The following is a 16,099-nucleotide window of genomic DNA, read 5'->3' as shown; positions in this document are numbered from 1 at the left end:
CATAATCTATCATAATCCTTCCCACATCCTTCGGGCGTATTCAGAAAGAAAGCTTGAAACTTATAAGCGCTTATCGGCGCTTGTCATGTTCATATATTTTCCTGCGCGGGTTACCAGCACTGACAGGAAAATATATGAACATGACAAGCGCCGATAAGCGCTTAAGTTTCAAGCTTTCTTTCTGAATACGCCCTTCCTCTAAAGTAAGATCCCAGAGCTGTAAGACACAACTTTCGGTTCACAGTAGTCTCTAGTGTACTTTTTAATACCTGAATGTTTGTGAAGCTCTACCGGTGACACCTGAGCCACCTGAGCAAAAACTAAAAAAAAGCTCTAATAAATGAACTTAATTTATTTTTAAATGTATCAATTATGATATGTTATTATGTGTTATTAAGACATCTATGTATTACATGTATTACAATGTTATACAAGGTGTCTCAAAAGAAAGTTTATATTATGTGGATAAATACTAATACTGGTGTATTGAAAAAAAATGTTGTGTGATTTTATGAAAGGTTAGGTTAATTTAACAAACCATATAAGCCGTAGTTAAGTCATAGCTTTATGTTGCATATTTCCAAAAGCTGACCACCGTAAGATTTTGTACCGAACTTAGTTGGTCAGGTTTCGGGACCGAGAATATTATTAACCTTGAGTTGTCCCCTTGATTTCCGTGACCAAGTGGTTTGATTTCATCAACCTATCTACAGACCTGAAGATCTTTAACGCATGGCAGTGTGGAATTTATCCATTTAACATTTCTGCAATAGACTTTATGAGATGTATGGACCACGAAACTAGAAAAGTTGCGCCTGTCATGCAATCTACCTACATTGGAGACTGAAGTTGGCGTAGAGATCCTTTAAATAAAATCCTTATAATAAATAATATTAATATAGAAGAGGAAAAGGAAGAATATAACATTTAATAAAAAAAACTTCAATTTAAATACAGACTTTTTTTATTTATTAAACAAAACTAATGTTCGAAGAAGGACATTTTGTCCATTTTGAAAATGGTCAACTTTTAGAGCAATGATGGTCAGATATTGGTGATCAGTGGTCAGGTAATGGTGTTTTTAGCAGAAGTAACTTTCAGAGTAGTTTTCATAAAACCTATAAAGGTTATCAAATTGATACTAAGAACAATAGTTGCAGTGACTATTCAATTATCTGTGTCCCAAAAATAACATTGAACGTAAAACAAATAACCCGTTTTTATTATATAGCTAAAAATAAAACCGCTTAAATGGTCAACTAGTGGTACATCAACCCTATTTATTTGATAAAAAAAATTGTTAACATTATTTGCTGTTTGTTTTGTCGTAGAACTATAATAAAAGTTATAAGCGAAAATTTTCAGAAATTAGAGATACATATTTATATGTTTCAATAAAACTTTTTTTTTATAATTTTACGAACAAATGAGACCATTTTTGTAGATTGTTTTTCGAGGAACAACTTTTATATACAACATTTTTTCATTAAGTAAATAGCTAAGGTTTTACAGCGCTCCGAAGTGAGTACTAATTTTCAGTACCTACTCTGAACTATCTGTGACACCCCCCCCCCCCCCCTTCTGGGACCGCGCCTGCCGCTTGGCACGTTTACTCACAGGTTGAGTTGACAAGGGGTAAAATATATTAACTGTATTTAACTGTAAAGACATGGCTTTCTAAGGTTAAAATTATTTTAAAAATTAAGTCATCAGATTGGTCCACCAATGATTTCCACTACAACCTCCCAAACAGGCAACTCTTTTATAATATTATTACCCATAGAATTCGTTTAGATAGAGTTTTAGTTTCTATTAAATGATGATGATTATAAATTATGAAACAAAAATATTATGAAGATTGAATTTAACGAATTCACGTTAGTTCAATACATTACACAGAATATTTATAGTACATTACATCAGGTCATACATAAAAATAACTAAGTACGTTAAAACAACAGACTTCAAAAACGGAAAAGTAAAAAATAAAAAAGATTTGATATTATTAATTACTACATATTATTATTTAGATGTTCTATTTATTAAATAGGTTTGATGTCGCATCCTACCCATCGAACATTACGCATCGAATATAAATTATAGGTATGTCATTATGAATGTTTTTATTTTTATGCTGGTTGCGCCGTGCGGGTTCACTCGCGTACATGAATGAATTTTTTCTTTTAATCCTAGTGTTCCTGAAGGTATAAAAATAGCCTTAGTTACTCCTTGTAAAAACCTATCTGGCGGTCCAGCCGTTCGTAGACACAAATTTCACACAATTTATTAATGTCGCCAAAATCGTTTTAAAACAATTTAATTTTGGTTTTTAAATGCTAATTAAAAGAACCTGTTCACACATGAGCTTTCAACCAAACGTGAGTTGAAATCCTTCGAGTTTAGCGTTAAAGGTTGAAACCATTTAACACTTCTCGCGGGGAAAAGGTTACTAGGCTACTCATTTAATATAAAGTTCCTATTGCACGACGGACATAATATAATAAAAAAATTAAATGTACATTTTGTATCATTATAGGCCATTTCATTTTCTACATGAAAATTATGTAATTATTTTGGTTTTCTTGTTATAATATCTATCGTGGGTAATTTTTATAATAGCGAATAAATGGATAAAATAAAAGATGCGTATTTTTAAAAAGATAGAAAAATAATTTAATTAACGTATCTTATCATAACAGATCTCATTGCAATTAGTAGCACTTAACTCTACTATTTGGTAGGTAGGTATTTAATGGTGGTAGTATGCTGGGGCGGAGTAAGAAACTGGTGCAGCGTGAACTACGGGTGCGGAGTAGGCGACTGGGGCGGCGTGGACGACTGGGCGGGCGTAGGCAACTGGGGCGGCTACCTTGGCGACAACTGGTGCGACAGCTTTCACGGCAAGAGCTTCCCTGTGCACGACAGCGTTGAAACCGTTGTGGGGGTCAGCGGTGTAATCAACGGTACGCTTGGTGCCATCGGGGTCGACAACGGAGTAAGACCCTTGGACAACATCGCCATCACGGGTTTCGTGCTGGCTCTTCGAGTCTCCGGTCAAACCGTCTTGAACGTCGTACGCGAAGCTGTATTGTGGATGGGCATCGTATTCTTCAACTCTGGCGACGGGGGCAACGGCATATTTGGCTACGGGGGCGGCGTGATATACAGGCGCCGCGTGGTAAGCTGGGGCGGCGGCGTAGGCGATGGGTGCAGCTGGTAATAAACCAGCGCTGGTAGCCGCGACCAAGCAGGCGAGGACGACAAACTAGAAGAAAAATTATAAAATTATTATTTACATTGTCGTTACGATATTAGATTAGATTAATATTAATTACTTTCTACAGCTGAGATGTGACATTTGAAATAAGATGGATTGAATTTTGTAAAGAAGGAGATTATGATATAATTTTCTAAATGCTAATACGTTAGTCTTGATTAGTATTTAATTGCAAAAGCTTTAAATTATATCCCACTTAGAAAACTCGTGTTAATCATTGGCTCATTACCTTGAATGCCATTGTGTGTTGGTGAGATTGTAGGATGTAGAATGATGGTTATTGGGGAGCGTATTCAGTTTATATATGGGCAGTGGGGCTCACCCTTTCACTCGTCAGAGGCACGGTGACGTCGTATGACCATGAGTCTGTGCCCTAGGGCTTCTCAAATCTCCCGCAGGTAACCCCGAAATTTGAAACTCGTACTGTGTCAACCTAATCGAACTTGTTTTATTTCAGTCATTGTTATGGATGCTATATTTGTGAATTGGATGGTTTTATTCTGTCCCTAAGTTCTTAAAATTATGTAATATGTTGATGTATCATAATTATTGCCAATAATACGAATACTTGTAAAAGTTTGTAGGGATGGAAGGACTCGCTTGCGCACAAAATAAAATCAAAATTAATGATTCATTCAAAATCTTCTTCTTAATATATATCTATAAATCTCGTGTCACAATGTTTGTCCTCAATGGACTCCTAAACCACTTAACCGATTATAATAAAATTCGCACACCATGTGTAGTTCGATCCAACTTGAGAGATAGCTGATAGTTTAAACATGTAGGTACCACGGGCGAAGCCGGGGCGGACCGCTAGTAATATTATAAAATTATGCTCTACATGTAGGGATTCGTATTGAAATCCTATTTATGAATTGATGTAAGTATTTAAAATTATTATCATAAATATAAATTTTTAAAAGAATAAGTAGAAAAAATTCAATCATGAGGCGATTTCGGCGATTGCTATTCTAAAGAACAGGAATCTCGAAATTTATATTTAGGTATGTATAAAGTATTTGAATGCCATAAAACCAAAATATCAAATTCAATTATTGATCAACATTAAAAAGAAGCAAAAAAATAAAAACAAAATAAAAATGCGAAAGTGTACCTACCTATTCGTTTTATTGTTTTTCCTTTTTTCACGTTGCAACGGAGATTGATTTTATGATAGACAGATAGATATAGGTAAAGATTTTATGATAGATAATATAGAGATAGATAGATTTTTATTTGTGTCTGGAGATGGTAAGGTAGTTGCGGTGAAACATCTAATTTCCATTGGAATTTCTTTGATCAAGTGGACAAAGCCGCGGGTCTGTAGGCGCCTTATTAACTAAAACTGTCGCACAAAATCATTATCCATGTAGATTGCAGTGCAACTAAGTCCCATATTATATGAACTACAAAGCAGTCGTAAAGTTCACTGAACACATTTTGCATTCCATTTAACATCACACGATATATGACACGTTGTGGTCTCGATCAAACTCATTAATTACGATCATGAAATGAGATTAACCATGGATGGGAGATTATTTTACACCAGTCGTATGAAATTAGGTTTCAATTTTTAAAGTGAAACTTTTATTACATCGTCTCAAACTTTTTGGTCTGTGTAGCGCATGTCGCTTGACGGTCGAACCGTACGATAATAATTATCGTATAAATACGATAATTTTGTGCCTAAGTTTCACTTTTACCGTGGTTTCCCACACAACATTTTTTGTTTAAAGGAAGCTTGTAATAATCTTATATGGAAAAAGATGCGTTTATATGCATTTAAGGTAGGTAGAGCCAAGAGCCTCTTGAAGTTTGATATTACCTATGGGTGATTTTTTGAAATATACTAAGTATACCTAGTGCACAATGAGAGGTACCTTGTATCGTAATAAATTTATATCTATTTAATTTAATTATACGATTTTTGCACGCCTCATAAGCGAAGCGTTGAGGTGGGTACTACTGTCACTTCGCGCAAAACATCTGATTTTTCAAACTTAAAATGTCTTTATGTATCATACATTGCACTTGTAAGATAATACATACACACACATATTAAGAAAAAACACTATTTTTAACGTTCATGATATTTTTGATGTCATTTTTGTTATTTAAACTAGTTAAAAAACAGTTTAAAAAAGTTCTGTCTTGGACGTCCGTGTGTCTGTATGTGCGGATCCTTTTTCTTGTTAACACGATAGCGACCGAAATACTTTACTAATCGAGTCTTTTTTTTTCTCTTACGCTTGAGTATGCTCAGGAATAGAACCCTTTCATTTTTCAGGGTCTGATTCGATGTGGTTTAATTGTTATTAAATAAACAAAAATAATAATTAATAAATATTTATTAAAAAAAAATTATGAGGCGTGCACTTTTGGATTTTCCAAATTATTTCGTAATATACTTAGCAAATAGAAGTTTTAATATTGGTGGTGACGATAAATGTAAATAAGTAAAAATAATAAATTTTTGTGCGTATAAAGTAATTTAATTTGATACACTTATGTAGAGTCATTAAAAACATAAAATTAATTTGCTATGTGGACTGATTACTGTATGCATTCGTAAATTACGTTAAAATCACTTAATAATAACAACTTGCACAACATGCATTTAGTGAGATACATGTTGCTTATTAAAGTGACATTACCTAGATACGAAGATTCAACCAAGGTTCCAACGGACTATATTACCTCACATAATATATTAAAGATCCTTGCATGGACGAAGAAAATAGTTTTTAATGAAATAATGGAATACTAATTAGTAATTACCTACCAACAACTAAAGGCTCACATTGCTAACTAAAACTAAGTTAAGAAACTAAAAATATTTCTTTTAGAGATAATATCTTTTTGTTTGAGACCTAATAAAAGTGCCATGCATATTTATTAATTTTAAGCATAATATCGTGTCGACGGCTAACGAAACATTATCATAACCGTTATTACTTATAAAAAAAAGATAAGCTAAGTGCAATGTTCCAAAATAAGTAAAATTTACATTATTCCTTTGCCAAATTCCATACCAAATATAAATGTTGTATACGGCTCCGATATGTACGTAAAGCCGCGTGCAAACAGCTAGTTGTAGTTTTAATTATGAATTAAACATAATGATCGTTTACAAGCTATAATTAAAATGATAAAAATACTTAACGTTTTCTTCGGACGTAACGTGACATTGCCCTTTTACAATTATTATCAGTTTCATCAGACAGCCTTATGTAATTTGAAAACCGCTTTTTTCGCGCGCGCCGTGTGTACAAAAAATTAAAATATAGCGCAAGGTCGATGAGATTTAATCTTGTAGAATGCTCTTTTTATGTTAAGGGAAGGCTAACGAGCAACCGTGTTACCTATTTCTAAGCTAATCCAAAATATATACCTACAATAACTAATAAGTACATATCTTATATTAATTTTTTTCATCTAGAATTTATAATTTAACACGAAATAAGATATCTTTTCCAGTTCAGTTATCGTAAGTCTTAAATACGACGTCTTGTTTCGTAGCTTATCTAAGTGTTATAATTTTTAAGTCCTTAGAAGTTATTTCTCTTTTCTATTTTCTCATAGGAAGCACTAAACTTTCCGCAAAAGTTTTTAAACCAAACATAACTGTTACATTACGTTACACCAATAAGGTTAGGTAATCCTTTTTATAACATGTTAATCTCTAATCTGTCACATCAATACACAATGATAAAACGTTTCGGTGAGTAAAGCTCAAGTACCATTTGAAACAATAAGCTACTTCACCTTGACATTATACGTGGGGGCTTACTGTTTATTACAGAGTAGAAACGGATAGAGCTTTATAGTTGCTAACGTAGATTTTCTATACGTTGAATCGGCCATAAGCTTTGGAAAGCATATACATATATGACTTTTAATAGCTCACAAATAGAAAAAAATGTGTTTCATTTTAATGAATTTTAACATTTAACAATACTTTTAAATTATCTTTGCTGGAATAGATCTAATATAGGATGTGCTAAACTTTGATAAATTGTTTAGTAGTACAAGTGAAATACTGGATATTTACTTAGAAACAGTAATTGTGAATAGGTACATTTTTAAATAAAGATATTATGAACTTTTGCTAACTGTATTAAATATAACTAAAACATAAAGTGTAAATATGATTTTTAATTATTTAATAATTAAAAATCACATCAATAATAATGAATTCAGTTTAGATATATAAAAAATGTGCGACCGATACGAACAATATTTGATCATAAAAAAAATATTTTTTGTAGAGCTAACCTATGTATGAAGATAAATGATACCGCAACCGTAGTAAAATCACCCACATGTAGAGCGCTGTCTAGATTAAAGAGAGAGCTTAATTTATCAATAAGACATTGCAAAACCACGTCCTTGTGTTAAATTTGTCTAATTAATACCACATTGTTTTCTATTTTATTACCCTTAGGTTTATTTTGAATCGTGTTTATTGTAGAAAGGAGTTACTGTTAAAATACCATGTATGTGAATGAAATGATACACTAATAACTTTTGTGAATTGGTGATACACATGAGTATGTGAATAAAAAGCTTCTTATAATTTACATTGATATGTATATGTGTAGGTTATTCTGTGAAATTGTTTATGCAGGTATAGGCATTCCTCATTATCATCTTTACATCTCTCATATTTTATTTCAATCTTTTTCGTCTCTTAGATCACTACTTTGAATAAAAATTTAAACAAATCTAGATATAAATAAATAGGAATATTGTATCTACGGAGGTTGAAATTTATTAGCTCCCCTGCATGATGGATGCTTATTATATGTAATATTATCTGTGCACATTGAACTTTACAATAGCTAAAATAATTGGTGAACCGCACCCGACAACTGTCTTCGTGCTGACCGCTGACCTCAGACGCGTACCGTACCTTCACGGTCAAACAACTGGGTAATAGAACACGCGTAACACATTCATAATGTGATCAGAAGGTCTTCGTTATTGTTTGCGGTATGAAGAAAGGTAACGTATGATGTGTTTTGTAGTAACGTAATATGAGTGACGTATGCTGATGCTCGTAGGCATATTTATTTTATGTTTTAACTATGTATTGTACTTATTATTAATTTTGATTTATCAAAAAATGAAATTTCCGATATATGTATGTATTCTGATTTGATTTCATTTACGAGCGTAATGTCCAAAGCGTTGAAAAAAGCACATTTTAAATTTTAAGATATTTGTAAAGTAATATAAAATTACACTATAACATAATCTATAATTGAAACAATTACATAATTATCTGAATTCGTTTGTCACATTTTTGTCACTAATAAATCGGAAATGCCATTAAATGTAGTGCGAGGTCAATTCTGTAACCGCAGTATATGCGACTAGACCTAGGCAAATAATATGTGTTGTAAAATCAGGTTTCTGTTATATACTATAATCTTAACATATTACGTTACATTGATATTAATTAACTGACACAGAAGTTATAATATGAGGTCTTGTTTCATACAATAAAATATTTTTTTAAGTCAGCCTCCGACAATAAATGTGTGAACGCAATTTAAGAAGGCGGAGCTGATAAATATTTGTTTTTATTCGCACGTTAGATCTACATAAGTAAAAAAACGTATCCATATAATAAAAATGAATAGCAAAATGTGTTGCTAACCATTTATTTTTTGGTACATAATAGGGCAATTTTTTAACGTTTGCGTAAAACCACAAAGAAGGTTCTTATGGCGAGAAAACACGAAATAGGGGCATAAAACAACGTCTGTAGGGGCAGATGGTTTAAAATAATAATAGATGGTATCTTCTGCACTTTCAGCAGTGCTAACCGCGTATGCTCGATACCTTCTACCAACCTATGTAAAAAAAACGTAAAGTATTTGGTAATTTAAATACAAAAGGATAAGTAACAGTAGTTTATTATTTCGCTGAATTTTTTATTTATTTAACGTAAACGATCAATTTAATATATTTTTCCTATGGTTAATTTATTATTGCTTTTAATAAGTTCATCCAAAGTTATTAATAAAGCTTTTTTATTTACTTGAGCCTTGACTGCAACCTAATGCACAATAACAACTACAATACTATTTGAATTATTTTATGATATAAATGAAATAACATAAAATAGATAAAATGCAGTCGTATAGGGCTATTTATTGGCAGCTTGTTAGTTTCGTAGGCTGAATGCAAGAGTTGAAAAGGTCACCGATTGTGAGTTGTGACTTGTGACGATATACGTAGCACGACAAATTCAAGTACCTACCTAAGTAAAGTACATACATTAAAGTTTAAGGATGCGTAATGATAATTATTGTTTGACCTATATATTTTGTTCAAAGCTAATTGTTTTATATGTTGGTTTTTATAAAACAATTATTTTTATGACTATAATTATTAAAATTATTTTACCTAAATGAAAGAATTTATTATCATTCTTACGGTGACATTTATGATAATTTTTCTGTAGCGTACATAGGAATCATACTGAATGGATATTAAACATTATTATTTATTTATTAGTTTCATGAAATCGAAATAAAATTATAAAAAAAACTCATATACGTACATTAAATCTATAATAACGTGAAGTTTTTTGAAATTTATTTTAGATACATTTATTTGAAACAGCACTCGACATTGGTCTGAATCAGCAACATTATTATTGAGAAACAAATGGTCTATCTAGTGCAGTCTTACGCAATATTTGTAAGGATTGAATATCAAAGTAACTTATATGCTAACTGTGAAGGTAAGTAGGCCCAGCTTGCAACACTCCCAGGATAATGTCAAACTCGGCCGGTGCAATAAAGGCCACATATGGAGAAAGTAACGCGACGTCTAGTATAATATTATATTATCTGGGACCACGTGTTCTTGTTCATAGCGTTTATTTATAGCTGCTTGATAGCTGCCATTAAATTATGTTATGCAAATGTCACGAACAAGGCGGCAATCAAAGAATTTGAATTAGCGATATAAAATGACAGAATATAATTTAAATATATCGACTTTTGGTACGGGAGCTATTAACGTTTTCTTGCTATTTCGGTTATAGACCGGGCTGTCTGGCTGGCGGTATAGTGGTTGCGTTTATTAGTGCGCACAGGAATATATCCGTAATTTAAAGTCATTTATTAACGCGTAATTTAAAATTTTTAATCTTTTGCCTTTAGATAGATCCATCAGATATAAATTTTTTATAGTAAGACGTTTTTTTCGTTGTTAAATAGGTGCCATACGCAATTTTTTATTTCAAAATAATTAGAATGTCATCGAAATAAGTGAAATTACATCAACATGAAACATTGGTTCACATATTATCATATAAATTATTTTATTTGACAAAGCTTCAAAGCTTTGACACAAAATCGAAGGTAATCGGAGACACAAGTGAAGTTCTATAAAAAATTATAAATTAAAATTACATTATTATATCCCACACATCATCATAAGAGTAACGACATACGTACGACATACGACGTACCTCCGTTCGTACGCTAAATATGGTAGCGTGTGAACATAAAATTTAAAGTGGCGTATTGCAATAATTTTAAATGTGCTTAAAGGGCTCGAATCAAAGGGGAAATCTTAATAAATTCCAGTAGCAGTAATATACGATACATATCAGTTATACGAAGTGCGTTCAAACGTATTGTTACGCAAAGTCTGGCAGCCTTGTGAAGGACGCGCGTGATACGGAAAATACAGTTATTTTTCGTATTAGTAAAACCATGACGTCGTTTTCTATAGTTACGTTGCAGATAATAAGAATAATTGTAACAGTTACAAATATAAAATAAGAAACAGATTACCTACGACTATATATTAACGTATGACGGGGAGTATTTATGTTCAAGACAAATATAATCTAAAAATCTCTATGTAGTGAGAAGCTCTACCATGCTCTACCTTTTTTTAGGAAATGGTGGATGGTGGTTGGATTTTGGTTTATATTTGATTAAGTAAATGATTTGTAAAGAAAGCACTAGCAATAGCATTATTATAATAAAATAAACTATAGGCACAGATAATATGTATAATAGTAAACTTTGACGACATACATTTGTTTAAAACTTGGTTTAAACCGATGATGTATTTATGACAAATGGGGATCCATGTTACTAGTAATTAGAATGTTTTTGTATATATGTTTCTAACGATGGCTAAGAATTTTAAAAAGCTTTGAACAAAAAGACGTAATCACTCTTAATGAGAGTGCAAACCTGATAAGAATCAGACTGCCTGCTAATGACATAATTAGTCTAGTTGTATACTCTTTTCGTTACATAAAACAACAACCCAATTGACTTAATATTTAAACGAATAAATATATGTTGTACTTGATAAGAATTAATAATTTCGCAAAAAAATTATTCGTTGCACGTCCGGAGAGGTTACAAAAGACGATTCACAGAAGCGTTGTTTGAGAAACTAGAGCAGTTACCATATTTATGACTTAATTTGTTTAACAACTTACATATCATATATAATTGTATAAAGTCATAGTCAAGGCCTTAAACAAGGAAAAACAAAAGTAATTTTATGAAAAATAAAATAATCTTTTAAAATTATTAAATTTCATTTTGTGCTTAATCAATAAATAAAAATCGTAAATTCTTCTTATAGAAAATATACCTAATGCTTTACTTAATACTAAAGGCCTATTAATAAATAATATATCTAATTGGAATGATTGATGAGTTTATAACAATGCATAATTCTCATATGCTACATGTAATATGCAATTCCATTTAAACTTTTTCTTACTGCTTTCATGTACTTGTGGTCTGAATTTTTAGATGACTGAATGCAGTATCATTAGCTATTCACATTGTTTCCGTCTAACGTGTCTATAATGACCGAGACCATCGTGTAAATAGACCTCCTGAAAACAAGTCTAAATAATAGAAGGAAAAATGAGTGTGACCGCGATGTTTCATAGCCCCGGCCCAGTTGCACAAGTAGCGGCTTTGTTTAAGTGACATTGTCCAGTCGTCCCATCGACCAGACTTGTACGTGCGTACTTGAATATATTTAAATTTGGAGATGCTCTCGGGATGAAGCAACGAGCCACTATAAATGCCGTTAGTGGCAAACAAGGGGTACAGTTCACAGCTTCTAGCATCCCTGTGCACATTACAACTACCAAACCAACAAAATGGTGTTCAAGGTACGGAGTTTCATTGGATTTAAGTGAAGTGCATTCTAGTGATAGTGAAAGTGATACAAGTGTGATTTAAAGCATTCCATATTATAATCAGTGCAATTCTAACAATAAATCTGTACATTACTAGGGTCGATATAATATTTTATAATCGATTGTTGTAATGGCACATAAACTTTTCTTTTATTTGTGACAGCGCATAAAAATACTTTTCTTTCCAGGTCGTGATTTTCTCATGCCTCGTGGCTCTGGCTTATGGAAGCGTGGCTCCAGTTGCCTACACCGCACCAGTGGTAGCAGCAAAACTTGAAGAGTTCGACTCCTTCCCTCAATACCGATTTGGATACAATGTAGCCGATTCTCTCACCGGTGACTACAAGAGCCAACAAGAACAACGCGATGGCGACTTAGTTCAAGGATCATACTCTCTCGTTGAACCTGACGGCACCCGTCGTGTGGTCGACTACTCTGCGGATTCAGTCAATGGATTCAACGCTGTGGTCCGCAAGGAACCTTTGGTTGCAGCAGCACCCGCTGTTGTCGCTGAGCCTGCTGTGGTTCCCGCCCGCATATCCGCCGCTCCGGCTGTAGCTGTAGCGGAACCCGTTGTAGCTGCTAAGGTTGCCGCTCCCGTCGTCGCTCCAGTGGCCCGCTATGCCGTCGCACCTGCCACGTACTACAGCAACGCTGCCGTAGCTGCGGCTAGATATTCAGCTGCCCCAGTCGCTGCTCCAGTTGTGGCTAGATACGCCGCCGCTCCGGTTGCCGCTGCCCCAGTTGCCGCTCCCGTATATGCGAGATACGCCGCAGCTCCTTACGCTGCGTACACCGCCCCAGTAGCCGCCGCCCCCGTGGCTGCGCCTGTATATTCCGCCCGATATGCCGCCCCAGTCGCTGCCGCATACAGCTACCCCGCTGCATACACAGCGTTTGCCGCTCCTGCCCAATACGCCGTGCCCGCCTACTCAGCAGTTGCCGCGCCAGCTCGCCTCGCTGTCGCCCCAGCGCCGGCCGTAGCTGCCGCTCCCGCGAAAATCGTTGAGACCGCCGCTGCTGGCTACAGATACCCTTAATTTTAATAATGATTGGATGGCTCAATATCAAAGACTTGCTATGTATATAGTTAAATAAATGTTTTTATACGGTATTATTTGGTACTTTCAATCTAAATAACAAATACTTCTGCTTCCCAAAGAAACGATAACCTTTTATAAGGTTCAAGAAATTTGACTTGACATGAATGTTTTGCTTACCCACACAATATATACACTCATAAATTATAATCATACTAAACTAAATATATTTAAAAAAAATGATTTATATTATAAAATGATATCTACCTACTACCGGAAGGAAGTTAGCGCGGAAAGTTTATTTTTTTTAATTATTAATATCTCAAAAAATTGCTCCTTAAATGCTCCATCAGAATCTGTAATTGCTCCACTTCTATAATTATTAGTTTATTTATAATTAATTAAAAAAAAAATCCAAATACTGAAAACTTGATTTCCCTATAGAATGAAAAATATTCACTTTTCATAAAAAAATTTTTTGCAAAAAAATTGCTCCCGATTTGCTCTATCAATTACAAAAAAAAATTATTTAATTTTGATAATTTTTACAATAGTTGACTGAAAAACTATGTTTGCATAGTAAACTATAACTGCGCTGTGGCGTCATCAATTATTGTCGTTGCGACGCATAAGGGCCATATTTACATGTATCAGCACTGCAGCGATATCTGTAGACCTTAATGTTTATGTTTTCTTATTTATATCATTTACTAGATTTCCGCCCGCGGCTTCGCCCGCGTTTTCAAAGGAAAACCCGCATAGTTCCCGCAAACGATAGCAACTTGACACCGAAAGATGAAACAAGCGACTGAAACACAAATTAATTAAAAATTACTTGAAGTTTTAATAATACGAATAAACGTAATATGCGAGTTTAGGGATGGGTAGGGAAATGTTTATAAACATACCTATAATAAGAATGATTTTAAATACATAATAATATCTGTTTCTTTCAACTTTTGCTAGATGAAACTCAATAATTAATTTATGTAATAAGTAAAATTTTTATGTAAAACCTATTGTCAAAAATAATTCTTTATATAATTATAAAGAATTATTTATACTCTAGTGAAAAATTTTCCAGTGATTATATTATAAAAGTAGGGCTCAATTTTTTTCGCGAACCCTACTTCTAAATAATTACCACTCTTCAATAATTAAAAACTCCTTGACTGAATCCCTTCACACCCTGAAATAAAAAGTGCATATTAATTTTTCTTATAGTAAACAGAAATTCAAATTCAATTATTAATACCAATTTAATACTTTGATGATGATTGACAGTAGAAATATGTATTAATTGTTCATTATTATTGAATAAAATAGTACTTACACTTGTTATTCAATTGTTGACTCAATCACTATCCATACTAATATTATAAATGCGAAAGTAACTCTGTCTGTTACTCAATCACGCCTAAACTACTGAACCAATTTTCATGAAATGATGTATGGAGATATTTTGATACCCGAGAAAGGACATAGGCTATCTCGAGAAAATGACGCAATCCCGAAAATCTATGCGGGTTTTTCTTTGACTGCGCGGGCGAAGCCGCGGGCGGAAATCAAGTAAATAATATAAATAAGAAAACATAAACATTAAGGTCTACAGATATCGCTGCAGTGCTGATACATGTAAATATGGCCCTTATGCGTCGCAACGACAATAATTGATGACGTCACAGCGCAGTTATAGTTTACTATGCAAACATTTTCAGTCAACTATTGTAAAAATTATCAAAATTAAATAATTTTTTTTTTGTAATTGATAGAGCAAATCGGGAGCAATTTTTTTGCAAAAAAATTTTCTATGAAAAGTGAATATTTTTCATTCTATAGGGAAATCAAGTTTTCAGTATTTGGATTTTTTTAAAAATTAATTATAAATAAACTAATAATTATAGAAGTGGAGCAATTACAGATTCTGATGGAGCATTTAAGGAGCAATTTTCTGAAATATTAATAATTAAAAAAAATAAACTTTCCGCGCTAACTTCCTTCCGGTCTACCTACTCATATTATTTTATAAAAATTTAGTGAAGGATGCCTTTATTCTGAATTAAAATGAAGCAAAGATTTTTTAGTATTCGTATAAGAAATTAATGTTATACATGAAAATAATTTGTACACCCACCTTACACACAACCTACCACAGATTGGTAATAATATTATCCTATACACAACAATGAGTATCACGCATAAGTGCAGCATAAAAACCATACACTTAGAAGTCTAAAAATCTTTTGTTTATAAGTAAAAGCAGATTGAACATTGCTATAATAGTGTAGCTCTAAGATAAACTGATGATTACTGTTGAACCACTGTGGCCGTACTCACAACGGAATTTCCGAAAGGAAACGATTCCTCAGGTAAATCTTGATATTTTTCGTATTACAACTTTCATATTATTTGCCTTTTGTAAAAAATAACGTATATAATTTTTTTTAATAATTCACTTAAAATTAACATTTTGCATTCCTTCTCTACATAATATCGTGTGCCATAATATTTCATATCCTAAAGAGATATGTTTATTATTTGAATGCTCTAAAAAATTATTAATAATTATTATCT

General features: G+C 32.9%; 2 protein-coding genes across 2 annotated transcripts; one reads left to right on the top strand and one right to left on the bottom strand.

Moving 5' to 3' along the window:
* Positions 1-2,651: 2,651 nt before the first annotated feature.
* On the bottom strand, positions 2,652-3,616 carry LOC149899651 (larval cuticle protein A2B-like). The gene is made up of 2 exons (XM_090113674.1): positions 3,507-3,616; positions 2,652-3,265 (listed from the first exon to the last, which is right to left on the bottom strand). Exons 1-2 carry the CDS (start codon positions 3,516-3,518, stop codon positions 2,750-2,752), a joined length of 528 nt encoding a protein of 175 aa, XP_089969800.1. The 5' UTR covers positions 3,519-3,616; the 3' UTR covers positions 2,652-2,749.
* Positions 3,617-12,392: 8,776 nt separating this feature from the next.
* LOC149899650 (uncharacterized) lies at positions 12,393-13,556 on the top strand. Its single transcript, XM_090113457.1, has 2 exons — positions 12,393-12,458; positions 12,674-13,556. Exons 1-2 carry the CDS (start codon positions 12,447-12,449, stop codon positions 13,523-13,525), a joined length of 864 nt encoding a protein of 287 aa, XP_089969583.1. The 5' UTR covers positions 12,393-12,446; the 3' UTR covers positions 13,526-13,556.
* The last annotated feature ends 2,543 nt before the right edge of the window (positions 13,557-16,099 follow it).

This window comes from Colias eurytheme, chromosome 20 (assembly GCF_061535395.1).
Source record: "Colias eurytheme isolate Ceu_HAF_F1 chromosome 20, ilColEury1 Martin Lab GWU primary, whole genome shotgun sequence".
NCBI lineage: Eukaryota > Metazoa > Arthropoda > Insecta > Lepidoptera > Pieridae > Colias > Colias eurytheme.
This window is presented reverse-complemented; position numbering and strand designations above follow the sequence as displayed.